The sequence below is a fragment of the Ricinus communis genome, chromosome 5 (assembly GCF_019578655.1).
Source record: "Ricinus communis isolate WT05 ecotype wild-type chromosome 5, ASM1957865v1, whole genome shotgun sequence".
Taxonomy (NCBI): domain Eukaryota; kingdom Viridiplantae; phylum Streptophyta; class Magnoliopsida; order Malpighiales; family Euphorbiaceae; genus Ricinus; species Ricinus communis.
The window spans coordinates 26,415,402-26,432,641 of NC_063260.1; the positions used below are offsets into that span (position 1 = coordinate 26,415,402).

General features: G+C 31.5%; 4 protein-coding genes across 4 annotated transcripts; all 4 read right to left on the reverse strand.

Moving 5' to 3' along the window:
• Positions 1–507: 507 nt before the first annotated feature.
• Positions 508–5,040, reverse strand: LOC8287769 (mitochondrial inner membrane protein OXA1). The gene is made up of 9 exons (XM_002509912.4): positions 4,514–5,040; positions 4,293–4,383; positions 3,460–3,507; positions 2,903–2,961; positions 2,103–2,178; positions 1,877–2,008; positions 1,610–1,717; positions 1,119–1,173; positions 508–958 (listed from the first exon to the last, which is right to left on the reverse strand). The coding sequence occupies exons 1-9, from the start codon at positions 4,981–4,983 to the stop codon at positions 732–734; spliced, it is 1,266 nt and encodes a 421-aa protein (XP_002509958.1). The 5' UTR covers positions 4,984–5,040; the 3' UTR covers positions 508–731.
• A 1,180-nt stretch (positions 5,041–6,220) lies between these two features.
• On the reverse strand, positions 6,221–7,279 carry LOC8287770 (non-specific lipid-transfer protein A-like). The gene is made up of 2 exons (XM_002509913.3): positions 6,731–7,279; positions 6,221–6,453 (listed from the first exon to the last, which is right to left on the reverse strand). Exons 1-2 carry the CDS (start codon positions 7,069–7,071, stop codon positions 6,447–6,449), a joined length of 348 nt encoding a protein of 115 aa, XP_002509959.1. The 5' UTR covers positions 7,072–7,279; the 3' UTR covers positions 6,221–6,446.
• Positions 7,280–9,768: 2,489 nt separating this feature from the next.
• Positions 9,769–10,611, reverse strand: LOC8287771 (non-specific lipid-transfer protein A-like). Its single transcript, XM_002509914.3, has 2 exons — positions 10,184–10,611; positions 9,769–9,953 (listed from the first exon to the last, which is right to left on the reverse strand). Exons 1-2 carry the CDS (start codon positions 10,552–10,554, stop codon positions 9,947–9,949), a joined length of 378 nt encoding a protein of 125 aa, XP_002509960.1. The 5' UTR covers positions 10,555–10,611; the 3' UTR covers positions 9,769–9,946.
• Positions 10,612–11,034: 423 nt separating this feature from the next.
• On the reverse strand, positions 11,035–13,971 carry LOC8287772 (putative RING-H2 finger protein ATL21A). Its single transcript, XM_002509915.4, has 2 exons — positions 13,054–13,971; positions 11,035–11,765 (listed from the first exon to the last, which is right to left on the reverse strand). The coding sequence occupies exons 1-2, from the start codon at positions 13,721–13,723 to the stop codon at positions 11,257–11,259; spliced, it is 1,179 nt and encodes a 392-aa protein (XP_002509961.1). The 5' UTR covers positions 13,724–13,971; the 3' UTR covers positions 11,035–11,256.
• Between the last annotated feature and the right edge of the window lie 3,269 nt (positions 13,972–17,240).

Consider the following 17,240-nt stretch of genomic DNA (forward strand, 5'->3'; position numbering starts at 1 on the left):
ATATTTTTTTTTTTTCTTTAGGAACACTTTCTTAGATAATTGGATTTCCTATTGATTTATTTTATTCAGTCTTTTCAATCTTGCTATTTATTTAATAAGTTAAACTGATTTATATTATATTTTAATAAATAAAAAAATTAAATTTATCCACTAACTGTCAATTTTAAAATATCTTATTACATAAATAATTTTAATAATTTCAAATAGATTTTATTTTTATATAAATATTATAAAAAATAAAAAATATTGTTATTCGCTAATAAAATATTCTTAAAATTGAAATTAAAATTATAAATCTTAAGATATAGCATTTAGTGTATGTGAAAGAGATTTTACATTTTTGTTAGTAAGTAAACTTATTTCATTTCTATTTATTAAGCAAGGATAAAATTAATTTAACTTCATAAATAGATAACAGGATATTAGAAATGAACTAATAAAAAATGTTGCCATTTTAACAAATAACAGTCCAGAACCACTGAGAAAATGTAAATGTAAGACCACAACTACAAAAATTTTAAACATTTGAGCTGAACTATTATATAATCTTTATTTTATTGAAATAATGGGGCATCAACCCTTTCCCCACTCAATAATTATATGAACTACCATCTCTCCCCTATTTCTTTCTTGGAAAACAAACAAAGAATATGATTGATAATACATTCATTATAAGAGCCGCCAAACCTCATTTCTGGTTACTGCAAACAGAAAAAGAAAAAAAAAATCATTTATCGCCTCGTGCGTCTCTTTCTTCCCTTTACTTGCTTCTCTAAAGTTTGAATCTTCTGACTAAGATCTGCAGATGACGATGATGATGCAGCAGGTTCATGTTTTGCTGAGAGGGCCCCTTTTACTGCTGCTGACAAACTGAAGGAAGACTGCGAGGTAGAACTTGCTGGAGCCACAGGTATTTTAGGAACACCTAAGAACTGCTTTACCCCAGGAAGTTTAAGCACTAGAAATTAAAGACAAAGATTGATGTCATTGAAGAACTCAACAGTTTAAATCTGTGCTATTAGATTTTAATGGTGATGAGAGAGTCAAAAAGCTAATCAAATAATTAAGTGCTTTGTAAAACAGCTCCAAATTTATTGGAAACACCATTGCAGACTCACCTCCACCATAAGCAAACGAGAATAAGTTGGTTGTTACCCAATAACAAAATATAGCCTGCAAATAAAATACAAGTAAAGTTGATTGATGAACTTGGTCAAAAAGCATGCACTAAGCAGAACCCTTCTTATTAGGTCATTTGATCATTTTATATCACTCGATGATCAAGCAACAATAAGCATAATAGAACTGAAAGTAAAAGAAAACAGACTGGTGGGGCCAGGGGAACTAAAGGATTAATCATACTCATGATTAAGTTGTGCCTAGTGATCTCTTTCACACCTGACCTGATAGGCCAAGCACCATAGCAAAAACTCCAAGCACGTTCAGCAAGACAAGAGCCATTCATTAGGAAAGATGTGTATTGCAAAGCAACAAGCTAAAAATTGATCTCATAATACCAACACACAATTGAAGGGAAACAAACATGGTGATTCTTGATAGATGTCAAACAAGATGCAGTTGTCTAAGCAAAAAGCAAGCACAAAATTACCTTGGGGAAACCCATGGTCAATGGAACTGTAAGAGCAGCAAAGACCCTAGATATATTTTTCATGGTACCAGCAACAGGATTTCCCTCTAAACCTTCTTGCATGTTGAGCTGAGGATGGATATCAGGTAGATTAAAAAATTTGAATCAAACAAAGTGGGACAAAGCAACACTTAGTCAATAAGATGAAGACCACAACAAACTCCAAATCCAAAAGAAACATAACTTTACACTTTCAGCTTGACTTGATTTGACAAAACGATAGCCTACCTCGACAGTGATCCAGAAAGTCAACGCTGTCAAAACTGGAAAGATATATAGACTATCTGGAGTTGACAAATCAACAAACCAAAATGCTCCACCATTCTTGAATGATGGCACTTTTTCTGCCATGTTTCTGATCTGAAATAGAGACATTACAATATGAAGATCGATTGGCCATGGATAATTTCCGTTTTCAGGGAAAAGAAAACAAAAGACCTGAAATTTATCTTACAGCCAGGAAGAAACAGACAAAGACAGGACCTTGAACAAAGATCCCCTTCATAGGAGTAAAAGGACTCGCACCATATCTGCACTTTACGAATTAAAATGAGCTTAAAGATCCAGGAACCAGAAAAGGTTGATTGTATCACAAACCGACTACTGAAAGGTGATAACAAGAGAGGGGGAAAGGAATGAAAGCATAGTACATTTTGTTAATTTTATTAATGCAGAATGTATAAATGGCCCTAAAAATTATTAAGCCTTCTGAGGCACAGATTTATCCTATATGATCCATAAGGCTCCCCTAGGTCATGCCAATCTCACTGTATAAATGTGTTCCTATAAGCTGTAGTTTATATTAAAACTAGATAAAGTAAGCAAACATTTATAATGAGACAATGTTAGTAAAGTCAATCATTGTCTAGAATAAGATTCAACCTTATCTTTCAATTATATAGAAACCTATCTTCATTTTGGAATTATTGATTACTCAAAACACTACACACTAATTCAATTAAGATGTTCTTGCAATATTTACATAAGTACCCCTAGTAATTTAATTTTTTTTCTTTATGGGGCCATTTGGTTATAAAAATTGCCTAACCTTTGATTTTTACCAGCGTATACCTACAAAAATCTATAAATGGATTCAGATAATCCTAAAGGGAATGGTGTTTCGCATAATAGTAAAAAAATGAGCCTTATCAAATGCAGCTTTAACTTACCTGCAGTAAGCATAAAATGAAAGAGCACGCATAGTAAAGTAATGAAAGAAGACTGCCCTTACAAGCACATAGAAAAGTAGCTTACTCCTTGAAAAGCATTTTCATTCGTTTATTGCCTTCAGCTATAGCTGCAGGATCCATAGCCTGAGAGCAGGAGAGACAGAATTAAAATGCTTGATAGAATCACCTCTTGGAAGAGCATTAACTTGGAAAGCATAGTAACAGATTGCATCTCTTGTTCAAAGAAAGTGCATCATTTTGTAAAAAATACCATAACAATAGATATAACAAGTTAATAACAACTAGATAATCAAATTCAAGCTTCACGTTCACGTACTACAAGGTTGATCAGTGAGAGTTAAATCAAGTTACACCTTGGTGCACAAGTGGCTTTGTAAAATAAGATGGAAGAAAACAAGCAGTTGAAAATAGTTACATTCATACATCAATATATATGAATGTTTACCATCTATAATGATGTTGCAAAAAAAACCAGGAAAAACAGATGAAAGGTACAAAAATATGCAAGCGAAATGAGGAGCAAAGTCTTATAATGAGAGCAAACATGGTCCAAAGATATCTCTAGGATTTGAACCATTTAACAACATAACAATATAATCAGAGAAGAAGCAAGTATCATACAGTATTGTCCATCTGTTGCTTGATCTCCTCCAAACGTGGCCTCATAAGCTGCAGAGCACCCACAAGTCAAAAAGAAGAAATATGATTATATGGAGGTATAAAATAAATTTCATCAACCAATGAAGGTTGTATGGTGTAAAGATGCTAATATGAGTACACAATCTGCGAGTGTAGCACATATTGTGCTTATAAAAAAAATCCAAGCACAGTCAATTGCACATCACCCCTTCCACCGAAAGCAACACAATCAGCAAATGAAGACAAAAACTAGAAAAACATAATAAATCACATGCTACCCATCGACATTGAGACACTTTAGATCATGACGTATAAATTTAAAAGAAAGAACAAAAAGGTGGCGAGCCCATACATCAAGCTAGAATTCCAAATTCCAATGTGTTGAGCAATAGTGGAATAATAATCAAAGTGGCATAAAATCTATCAATAAGTTCTAAAACGAATCAGAAATTGTGAAAAGGGTGTCAGGTAAAAACACCTATAAACTTATCAAATAGGTGATCAAGGAAGCATCGTAACTTAACAAAAAATATTCTGCAACATCTTTGTTGTCAGTTAGACCGCTTGAAAGTTGAAAAATGTGAAATATCCGACATGTTTCCAGAATCATATTGGTAAAAAATAAAAAGAAAAAAAAAAAAACAACAGAATGCGGCCTAGGCAGTCAGATTAGTAAGCTAGAAGTAGCAAGCTTCCTTCCCCATGGGCAATATACAGGTATAAAGGTATTAATTATAGCTAAAAAAATATTCAAACATGTAAAAACACAAGATGAGTGAACTGAGGAAAAAAGCAGCAACAAGTAAATCACATACAGTGAGTTTTGAAGTAGCTTTGAGTTGATTTATCATCAGCGGAACCATCATAGTTCTAATTATCAGAGTCGTTAAAACTATAGAAGCCCACCTGAAAGAAAAAGTAAAATATATAAAACAAAAGGTGTAAAGTCTTGAACTTTTCAAAAGCGTCTGGACAAATCTTTCTCAAAGCAACTAACTCTACGAATAAAACCAAAAAAAAATAAAATCTTACTTACCAATTGAAACCAGTTAAATTATGAACAGCATCAATAACATGCTGAAGAACAGCAACAGGTGCAAAACAATCAGCAGCAGCAGCAGCAACTTCATTAACAACAGGAGCTGTAACATTTGTAGCAACAGATTGCGCACTAGCGTCTGTGAGCACTACATCAGCAACATCACTGATGAGCTCAATTTTATGATCTGACCCTTCCCCAACTGTAGATGACATGTACCGACAGAACGACGCCCCAATACTTGGCGAAAGAGAATAAGCATCCCTAAATCTTATTTCTTGAAACGGCCTAATATCAAAGCTGCCGCTGCTTTTGCTATGGAATCCCCTTCCTTGAACAGATGAGAATTCATCAATGGAAGTGTTGTTGTGATCATCACTATGTTGATGAAGAAAGAAAGTAAACGAAGGGTGACAGTGTCGTTTTAGAAGGGTTGACCGAGTAGTGAGGCTGCGTATATACGCCATCGACGCCCAAAACCAAGAATCAATAATAGAGTTCCTCGTCTAACGAATGTTCTTGGTGTTTAGATCGATGAAAGAGGGTTTAGGATTAAAGGATAATTTGGTAATTACAATTACAAATGAGTTCTAGGCCCATTAATTAAAGTTATATGGGCCTTTTGGCCCATTCGTTAAGCTAGTCTGTTAAAATCTAGTTAATATCAAAAGATTTTATGGTTATATTTTATTTCAAACTAATGATTTCATTGATTTTATATATCAAAAGTATTTTATACTTAGATTTTAATTAGTGACAAGAATTTTCTAGTCATTATTTGTTTTTTTTTTGTCTGTAATTTTACAAGGGATATATATCGTTGCTAATTGATTTAAGAACTAGCGCAGAGGCATTGGCAAAGAACTGGCACATAGTTACGCTGTCGTTAGAATTGTTTGCAATTTATTAGACTGCGCATTGGAAGTTCTTGTCCTCATTTGTCAATCTATTGCCATTTGCCAACGCCGATTAGTGAGGGAAATGTGCTCTTCCTATTACTTGTGCCAAGGGCTCCGTCGCACAAAAGAATAGCGAGGGAGGAAGGATGTCGATGAATTGCTCTGGAAGTATGGTGTCGCGAAAATGTTCTCTCTTATTATCAGTCTATCCGGACAAACCTCAACTTCGCAAGTCTGTCGCTAAAACTTTTGCCACTCCATTAATGACATATATTTACCTTAAAAAATGGACGACACCTTATGCAGTGAAGGACAAGAGTAAAAAAATATGCAATCCATAGCAAGGTCCTACGTAATAAATAGTCCTTTTTACACTGTCGTCTCCCCTTCTATCTTTGTATGCAATCCATGCATCATTGTTAACATACATAATTAGCAAAACCCAACAAACAGAGAGAAGCAATTTGTATGGGGTCATTGCAATCACTACTGCCAGATTTGAAATAGTGCTTCGTGCAATTGCCAATTGCAATGGGTTCGACATCGATCTCTCAAATTAAATGGGATTGAGAGTTACAGTTTCGATTTCCAGAGGTGGATTTAACGTCGAAGGAAAACTCAAGTAGTTGGTCAAACTTTATGAATTTCGTTTCTGAAGATAGAACAATTCATAAATGAGTTGGCACTTTTTTCTTCTTATGCAGAATGAATATGAAAAGAGAAGTTCGACTAAACCTGCACTGCGGTATACTCACCTTAATATAAAAAGTAATTATATGATTAAACGTTGTTGGTGTAGCAAAAATGAAGAACTCTAAAGCATTTATGAGGACTTTTTATTCCACTGAAGGCTATCTTCTTAATTTGCACTTATCAAAAGCACATTTATATATTGCGATCTAAATATAGGAACGACATATATTCCAGCGAAGCTCACATTATTTCAACAATCAGAGACTTGCTTCTTAACGCTACTTTAATTTCTCTGATGTAGCAAGCAAATTTATTTCATTGATCAAATACTCCTTGCATCATACCCTGCAAGAGAACCAAAATTCAGCACATATCATTACACATGTATATATGCTCAAAGCATCCATGAACTTAATTTGGCTCAATGGTGTTGGAGTTACGTGGAGTAAAAAAACTAAAGAAGTACTAAACAATGAGTGCATGGGATGATTTCAATCAGAATTCTCAAGTTTAAATTTCAGTGTATCACTGGTATATATATATATATATATGAGTAATCACAAATGACTATGCAAATGTGTGTTAGCAAGAGAGAGAGAGAGAGAGAGAGAGAGAGAGTTACGTGGAGCAGTCGAATGTTGGAGTAATCTTAGGCAGCGTTATAGGCACACTACAACTGGCAGGAAGGTTAGATATAAGAGAGAAATCAATAAGTGGGAACATTGATTGAGAGCCCTCAATGCATTGGCAGATACTTATTCTATCTCCCTTGCTACTGGAGTAATTTGCTAAATATCTCACACCACCGCAGCATGTCTGAGATGGGGTTGCCACATTTCTAGTCAGGAAAGGAACACAAGGGTTCAGTTGGTTCACTATTACAGTGCAAGGTGGTAAAGGGTCCCCTGCTGCAGAGCCTAATATCAGCATCAGAATGGTTAATAAACCAGCTAGGTGCCTCATGCTTAAATATTTTTCAATCTCTTTGTGAGACAGTTTTGGACAAAATTATAGTAGCTAAATTGGTTTTTGATGTGATTTGCATAGATCTGTAAGGAAATGAGGGAAATATATAGCAGATGGCCTGTGGGTATGCCAAGCCTCAGATCAGAATGTCAATGAGAAATAAGGACAGTAAATAGTGGAGATTTCGCGGCCAGAAGATAGGTGTTTCCATCACAAGCTTGTTACAACTGTAAGACGTTGAACTATATAAGAAATGCTAGAATTCCTATATTATTGCCCATTGCCTTTTGCTGATACTTGAAAGCAAGCTTATTAACTATTCAATTCATGACTGGCACAATTTTAGGAAAGACTATAAAGAATGTGGAGATATACCATAATGAATATGCAGTATCATCGTAATGGTAAATTCTACCGTTACTTTGTTTTTTTAAAAAAAGAACTGTACTTTTTTTTAATTCATTAATAAGATAATTATAATTTATATAATTTTTTGAAAAAAATTGGTAAACTGTAAGTACAAGTTACCAATTAAAATAAAGTCCGCTAAAGTAATATAAAATAGATTTAAAAATCTATATATTTTTAAAATTTATAAAAAATTAGTTTAATTTATAAAATATAGGAAGATGATTGCATTTTTCGTAATTCAATAATAAATTTTACAATTACAAAAAGATATAATATTTTTTATAAATTTACTAATTTTTCGTAAATCATTAAATATTGCAAAAGCTATCATTTTTTCACAACTAGTTTCACTTACGAAAAATTAGTATAATTTAGAAAAAAAAAATGAAAATGATTATCATTTTTCATAACTTAGCAATACATTTCGCGATTATGAAAATTTTAATATTTTTTCATAAATTTACCAAGTTTTTCATAAATTATTAAGTTTCATAAAAGTTATCATTTTTTTGTAATATCATTCATTTTCTCGCAACTAGTAACACATTATAAAAAAATAGTATAATTTGTGAAAAAATATGAAGAATGTTGTCATTTTTCGTAATTTAGTAATATATTTTGCGATTACGAAAAGTTTAATATTTTTTATAAATTTATCAATTTTTTCGTAAATCATTAAATTTTGCAAAAGTAATCATTTTTTCATAATATTATTCATTTTTCGCAACTAGTAACACTTATAAAAAAATTATATAATTTACAAAAGAAATATGAAGAAGATTGTTATTTGTTGTAATTTAGCAATATATTTCACTATTACGAAAAATTTAGCATTTTTCATAAATTTATCAATTTTTTTGTAAATTATTAAATTTCACAAAAGTAATAGTTTATCGTAATATTATTTATTTTTTGCAACCAGTAACACTTATGAAAAATTAGCATAATTTGTGAAAAATATGAAGAGTATTGTCGTTTCTTGTAAAATAGAGGATTCAACAGATTGCCAGTCATCTTTATTTACACAATTTAAAGGATAAAATACAAATTAATTAAGAATTAATGATATTTAAAATAAAATAAAAATTACTTTATTTTAAACAAAACAAGATAAAATCGTATTACAATGTATAGTAATTTTAGGATGGAAATCTATTATTGCGAATAGATGACAGAGGAATTAGCAAAGAGACATTAGTAAAGAATTTATACTAATGTGAAATTGTTGGATAATTCTTATATTGTTGGAATACTAATTATGAACTTATAACAAATCGTTAGATAAAATATATTTATTAGTATTAAACAATGGAATATTTGTTAATCATCCAATACCAAAGTGTAAAACGCTCGTATATACGTGTTATTCTCTTATTAGTTATATTATATTCAATAAATCTAGAGAAGAATCTCCTAAAATTGTTTGTGAAAATATATCAGACTATTGCGACGGGAAGCATTTTGTCCTCAATGGTCATTCTGTTGCCGCTGCCAACGGCAAGGGAATTGCACTCTCGCTGCTGATTTTTCGAACCGCTTCGTCGCACAACAGAAACCAGGAAGGAAGTATCGATAGTAATGAATTACGATGGAAGTATGATATAGCCGCCGAAATTTCTTTCTATTTTCCAATTTCCATCAGATTAAACGAACCTCAACTGCATGAGCCTGTCGCAAAACTTTTTCGCGGTCATTACACCATTAGCGACATATTTGCCATAAATGAACATCCGATATTTTTTTAGTGAACGAGAAGAGGAAAAATTGTCCAAATTGCAAGCCCGTATCAAGGTCTGCCCTACAAATTACTTCTTACTTACATCTATCGTCCTCTCCTTCCATCCTTCTATGTAATAATTTAGACCGTTGTTACCGTCATGGACAATTATCAAAACCGATAAAGCAGTTGTATAGCGTCATTGCAACCACCACTGCCAGAACTGAAGTTAGTAGTTATTGGTGGAATTGCAGTAGAACTGACATTTCCTGAGTTAAATGGGATTAAGAGTTACAGTCTCGATTCTCAACGCTGGGTAAATTAAAAGGAAAACTCAAGCAGCGCAGGATGTGTGACAAATTATGCTGATATCGCTTACGTAGTTAAGTCAAACTTCATGGATTTTCATTTCTGGCAATAGAACAGTTTATAAATGAGTTGAAATTTTGGATGCAGAAGTTTGATTAAGGCTGCAATTTGCTTGATCATGACAAAGGTCATATATATAGAAGATTAATTGTTGACGTCGGAGCTACGTAATTCCTAACGGTCAAGCAAAAACGAAGAAAATATAATCCATAACATTTTATTCCAGTGAAGGCTTGCTTGTTGACAATTTGCAGAGTCACATTTTATTTATAAAATCTACTTCTTTCGACAATCAAAGTACTTGCGTCTTAACGCTAACTTGATTTCTCTAATATGGGAACCAAATTTTATTTCATTGATGATGTACTCCTAGCTTCAGGCCCTGCAACAGAAATAAAATTCAACACATCAGTAGACATGTATATATGCTCAAAGACTCGTGAACTTTGGCTCAACGTATTGTCTCTGGACTATGAAGTTATGAATTCAAACAATTCAGCAAAAACAAAAAGTGCTAAAACATGAATGCAGCATGGGATGATTTCAATAAGAAACCTCAAGTTTAACTTTCACTTTAATGAATATGGAAAGGTGTGCGAGCAAGAGAGTTACGTGGAGCAGTCGAATGTTGGAGTAATCTTAGGCAACGTTATGGGCACCCTACAACTGGCAGGAAGGTCAGATATAAGCGAGAAATCAACGAGTGGAAACATTGATCGAGAGCCCTCAATGCATTGGCAGATACTAATTCTATCTGCCTTGCTACTGGAGTAATTTGCTAAATATCTCACCCCATTGCAGCACATCTGAGATGGGGTGGCCATATTTCTAGTCAGGAAAGGAACACAGGGATTCAGTTGGTTCACTATCATATTGCAAGGTGGTAAAGGGGCCCCTGTTGCAGAGCCTAATACCAGCATCAGAATGGTCAAAATACCAGCTAGGTGCCTCATGCCTAATCTTTCAACCTCTTTGTGTGACATTTTTTGACAAAATAAGTAGCTAGGTTGGTTTTTGATGTGATATGATTAGATTTGTGAAGAAATGAGGAAAATATATAGCATGTGGCTTGTGGGGTCGGCCTCGGCCAAGCCTTAAATAACTCTGTCAATGTAAGTTTCATGCCCCAAGAAATAAGGAAAATAGTGGAAATTTCGCTGCCAGAAGATAGCTCCTGCCATCACAAGCTTGTTATGACTGTAAGACGTCGAACTGCCTAAGACATGCTAGAAATCCTATATTAGTGCCCATTGCCTTTTGCTGATACCTGAAAGCAATCTTAATGACTATCTGACTGGCTCAATTATAGAAAATAACACAAACAATGTGGAGATATACCAAAATAATTTGTAATTCATCACAATTGCCCGAGAAAGAAATAATCTTTTGTAACATTATTTATCCTCTTTCAAATATTTATGAAAAATAATTCAAGACATGTAATTGATTTAATAGGCAATGGATGAATGCAAAATTATGCTAAATTAAACAGCAATCTCAAACTAGTTGTCCAATCGTCAACCATAAACAAAATAAGATCTTGATTTACAAGGTGACCCTTCTTAACTCTCCTCTGTTTCCTCTGTATTCGAACAAAACAACATTACCAAAACGCAAAAACCCAATGAGGCGAAATCTACATCAACAAAACATACAGAAAAAAGCACCACGTGGAAACCATATTTTTATGGTCCAGAATACAATGAAGATGATGAATCGGACAACGATGAGGAAGGGGTAGTAGCAATAGAGGAAGCAGACAATGATGAGGAAGGTGTAGCTACGGAAGAAACATCCGGCGAATTTCGACAGAGAGGGCATGTTGCATTCATTTTAAGCCACTCATCAATGCAATCAGCGTGGAAATAATGGTTGCATTCAGGTATAGTTCTTAATGTCTCCTTAGGTTGATACTCGCATAAACATATGGGGCAAGTGTTATCATTAGGCTTAGGCAATCGTCGACTTTCGCCTAGTAATGTTTTTGGGTATAATTCTAATGTTGCTCCGTCGATTCCTGTCACTGCCATGGATGGTTGCCGTGGAAATGTGGCGTTGAGTGCTGTGCTAGAGTGGAGGCTACGCCTGTATGTCCCGACTCTGCCTGCCACATAACAGCCAAGCCCAATTATGCAGAGTAGTCCTGGTATTCCAATCCCGATTATTATGCCATACTTTGCACTTCTTGGCAGAGCTGAAAGTGAAAAATAAGCTCAGTAAGCATTACAACGAAAACAGAACTAGAAAATTTATTGATTCAAACAGAATTAGACACATCAGACATCCTGAAACAGAATTACATGTTCATGGGCACTAATAATAAGTGGTACTACATCTCCAGGAAATACCTATTTATTTCAGTTAACATCACAAATATGGTTAACATTAAATTATTAGCTAATTGCACCAAAAATGTATGAATGATTAGTTATTAAGACTAGAATGCAAGATTGAAGAAAATAATGAATAAGTTATTAACTGAAAATAATGAATTTCAATAGTAGAAGTTTAATAGATTGTTAGGGAAACAAGAGAAATTATTATGCGAAGGAACTGCCCTTTATTCAATAGACCATTTAGAATTTTATTTCATGCAGACTTGAAGATTCTAAATTTGGTATAGAGAAAGCAACAAGCATTCTGATTAGAATATATTAACAATGATGCCATCTAAGCATGAGAAAATCCAAAAACACGACTTTTGAGCTTGACGCCAATTTCCAACAAAATGGGTGCAGAATTTCCACAAAAACATGCCAGAACTTGTGCTAAGATGTAAGAATGAGAAGATCCCAATACCCAATTAAAATTGTCTTAAGAGCTAATAGTCAATGCCTATCTCCCCTGATTTTGTCGGTTCTTATATAAGTAGAGATACAATTTCCAACTCCGATCCTTGAATCTCGACCTCTATAATAGCAGAAAAGGTGTAGGTGAACCGTATGAAATAAAGAAAACTCTTTACATCATGACGCGACGTGTCATTAAGAGACAGAAACGTCTACGTGGTTGCTCCTGCACGCTTCTTTCTTTATGGAAAAACAAAAAAATCCATGTCCCACCCTACGATCCTGTCCATTCTTCTGACTCGGAGTAACATGTTGACTTTGAATCTTTGATCGACTACCGGATTAATTTTAAGAAAATTTTAACCTAATATCTGATTTCAAACTTCAGTATTGCTGGACCAAGGTGATCACGCCCTGATCGAGTGATCCGTTATTTGTATCCTCAAAATCCTTCAAGTATTTCCACATATTGATAAGTACGTAAACTGAACCTAATCAGTAATTGAACTGACAAATTGAATTTTTAGTGCATGCCTCAGCAACAGTCAGCAGCACAAGTGACCTTTACAAGTTTAACGAGTAATGAACTGAGCATTGATTTTGAAGTTGCAACCTTGATGATTAACTATAAAATTGAAATAATTAATTAAGTAAATCCTTTATATATAAATAGAAGTTTTTTGGAAAGCATACCGCGTTTAGAACGGGGCAGATCGAAGCAACCAATATCTAAACCTGTATCACCTTTGAATCCACAAGTGCCACCGCGCTCTTCACAACTTCTACAATCCGGTTTTGTCCATGTTAAAGAGGCATCTCCTTCAGCCCAGCGATACCACGATACCGGAACTTCAACTCTTTTTGCCATCACCGTACACGACGGAAATGAAGATGGCTCGTAGCCCTGATCATAACTGTTCAGTAAAGCCACAACAGTGGAATTTTCGCTACTGAGGCACTTAACTTTCCTTGAAGAAGGAGGGAGAAAGGAGGCAGAGAAATTTGACGAGCAGTTGAGAAAAGTGAAGCTGCGATATATTTCTGCAATAAAAGGCGATCCTGAGAGACTAAAATTCTTTAAGAAACGTTCGGCAATACAGTTTCCAGGGTCTCTAATGTATATTTGTTGAGCCGAGTAATCGATGAATTGGACTATGAAGTTTCCGGCACGAGGGAGAGCGAGGATCGTCTGGTCTCCAGCAGAGCAGGAAAGATTGAAACCAGGATAGCTGCATCTACCTCCGGTAAGTCCAAAAGGGAATCGAATTTCTTGGCCTGTTCGACTGCAAGATTCTTGGCAGAATTGGAGACCATGTGCTACTGTCACAAAGACAAGAAAGAAGAAGAGGATTAACTTGGCCATATGCCGATCTTTCTTGTTGACTATTGTGAAAGTATTGCACACAGTGTTGGTGCAGGGCTTCCAAGGAAGCTGTGGCAAGAAGCAGATGAACAATTGTGTTTTAAGCAATTACAAGGTTTGATGGGAAAGAGAATATGTTGTTGATTTTAATAAGAGCTTGCAAAACTTCCAATGGAAAAATCAAAGGGAAAGAACGGAAATTATATATGTATGATATGTAAAGTAGCATTTAATCCTAACATGGATTTTACAATCACAAACATATATATATATTATTTCTTTTCTTTTCTTTTTTCACATCATATGTGTGTCTATATTCTCTAGGGAATATTAGTAGGACAATTATAAATTTGAGCACCTAAAAGTTTTAATTACTTGGTATTTTGATATTTTAATATTTATATATTTTTTAATATATATTTTTATTCAATATATTTATATAAATGTATAGACATCGTAATAGACAATTCATATATTTTGCTGAGTTAAATAAAAAATTTACAATATTTAAAAATTAAAAAAGGGAAAGAGCTTAAAATATTTATCAAGTTGAAAATTAAAATTAAAAATATAAAATTTAGATATCCAAATACTGCCTTACATCAATAATAGTAGCATAAAATTCACTGATTCTTCAAAAGACAAGTATAATATGTACAGCTTGTATCAACATAATCATTAGCATACACTTACTAACTTGTTTAATCTCTTAAACTTGTTATATGGAGCTTTTGATTTGAAATCATATTTTATTAATTGAGTTTTTAAATTTTTGAATTTACTTAGATTAAGAATTTTTACACTTTTATTATTTTTTATTTATTCTATTGAACTATTTTATTTTAAATTCTGCGTTAATTTAGGATTTTTTAGTCTTGATAAAAATGAAATAAAATTATATAAATTGAATGAAATAAAATAAAAAGATGAAAGTGTCAGTAAAACTCACAAATTTAGGGACTTTTTGACTTGTACTAGAGACGAGGTAATGCTATTTCTTGGTCTGCCTTACGAACTTATTTCTTTGAATAATTTTGTTAACAAAATGGAGACAGACCCAATTAATTAATTCAGTGTTCTTCTGAAAGTTATTAAATTCTATTGACATTATATATAATATCCCTCAAAAAAGAAAAAAAAAAAAAAGAAATGTTCTTTGAAACGACACAAGAGATTGTGTTGGTGTAATAAGTAATTCAAAAAGAAAAAAGAATTTTATTTTCTGTGAACTTAATTGGTGGGTCTCTTTCGCCATATTCGGTCAGTAAAGCGTATCAAGTCAAAAGCGTGTTAAATTACGTATATTTCCAGTTAAAAGGGTTATTAAATTTCTGAATAATGATATTATCTTTTTTCAAAACTTTCTGGAATCCTGGAAGAGGTCAACCTGAAAATGAAATGCCCCCAACTCAGATGTTAATTCTTCGATACAAACAACTTTTTATTATGCCTTTTTTACATAAATACCTACAAAATTTAGTCAATTAATTTTTATATCCTCAACTCTAAAATATAATAAATTTACACTAAAATAAAATATAAAAAAAATCTACTTTTATATATTAAAGTTAACCAATTCAAACTCATCCAAATATTAGAGTTTACTATTAGATTATTAAAATTTTTAATTTTTCTTATTATAATCTAACAATTTTTCTAATTTTTTTATTAATATAAAAATAACATATACATTATCTAATGTCTATTTATATAGAATAAATTATAAATGCATACTGTAACTTTATAATATTTTATATTATAACAAATTATAACTATATACTATAATTTTATAATATTCTATATATATTATATAGTTATAATAGAAATATACAAAACTTGATAAATTCTATAGAATATAGAATTATATATAAAATAGAAGAGTTATTATATATTGCTAATATACAGTTAGCTATTTATATTAATATAAAATTAAAAAATTTATGTAATATTTTATATGATATAATTATTAATTATATAATATTTTATACAATATAAGTTTATGTAATATAATTATAATTATATAATATCTATGTGTATATCATAAATATTTATTTTTTAAATTTAGTAATTAAAGTTTGATGACAAAAAGACTGAGCATAAAGTTTGTAAATATATATAAATCATTCATAACAAATTCAAATAAATAAAATCTATAACTTAAAATATAACTAAGAGAAAATGACACCTGTTTAGCTTAAAATTCTTAAACACGATTTCATTATATAATTTTTTGAGATTTTAAATGTTATAAAAAATAAATATTAGATTTCAAAACTCAAATTTAAAGAAAAAAAAACTAAAACATTAGATCTATTTTGTACAAAAATCTAAAAAATAGTATATACAAGTATATCATAAGTATATATTTTCAAATTTATTAATATTGTGTGTGTTTTATAATATTTTATAAAATTTGTGTATATCAACTATTATATGAATATAAATATATAATAAATAAATATATCATTATATATTATATGATATTTTAATTTTATCGAATTTTTTTTTTATATTTTAAAATATTTTTTATATTTTTTATACATTGATGAGAAAACAATACCTATCATTATCATTATTCAATGAACATTGAAAAGAAAACATAAGACATTCTCATACCAAATAATAGCAACTTTCAGATTTCATAAAGATAATGTCAAATCAAATCAAAACTATAATAGAGCGACCAATAATAGAGATTCAATATCAAATTTATTTTGAATGTAAAAATGGTATTATTAAAATATATTACGAGCATATTCAGCTTAAATTTAAATAGACTTATATAGTATATCTCAGCTATATCATGAGTATATCATGAATGGTCAAAATATTAGCATCATAAATTTGGATTTCATGCGTTAAAATAAGTACACATGTCAAAATAAAATTTTTATGTCAAAAGGCTATAAAATTTAAGTAGCTGAGTTAATTAAAAAGGCTATAAAATATATATGTCTATCTTATCTTTTTGATTATATATTTAATTAATATTTTCTTTAGCTTGTGTATTCTTTAGTTTGTTAAAAATCATAAGTACTAAAGAAATAATCAAATAAAAAAAGCATAATGCACGTATGATAAATTTTTTGATCAAACTAGTAATGGACACATGATAAATTAGCAATATCATATAGTCATTGATTTAATTTAGACATTCAAAGTCTTTTACTTTTTGTAGTCATTAATGTATTTTAGTAAACATTAAATATTATTATTCTATTTAATTAGTATTGAGTATCATAATATATTTAATATTATATAATGAATTCTTATATGAATATTAAAAATTCTTCAAATCAATTGTAATTGTATTATTTATTGCATAACAATTTTATTAGATAATATATAAATATGGCTTTATAAGGTGACATGTAATACAGTATATAACATATAACATGATATGTTATTCCTTTACATTCATCGTAAAAGCAAAAACACATATAATACAGAGAAGAAAATTCAAGTTCAAGATCTTTTACGTAATAGAACTCAAAATCAAAGATTTATCACTTAAGAG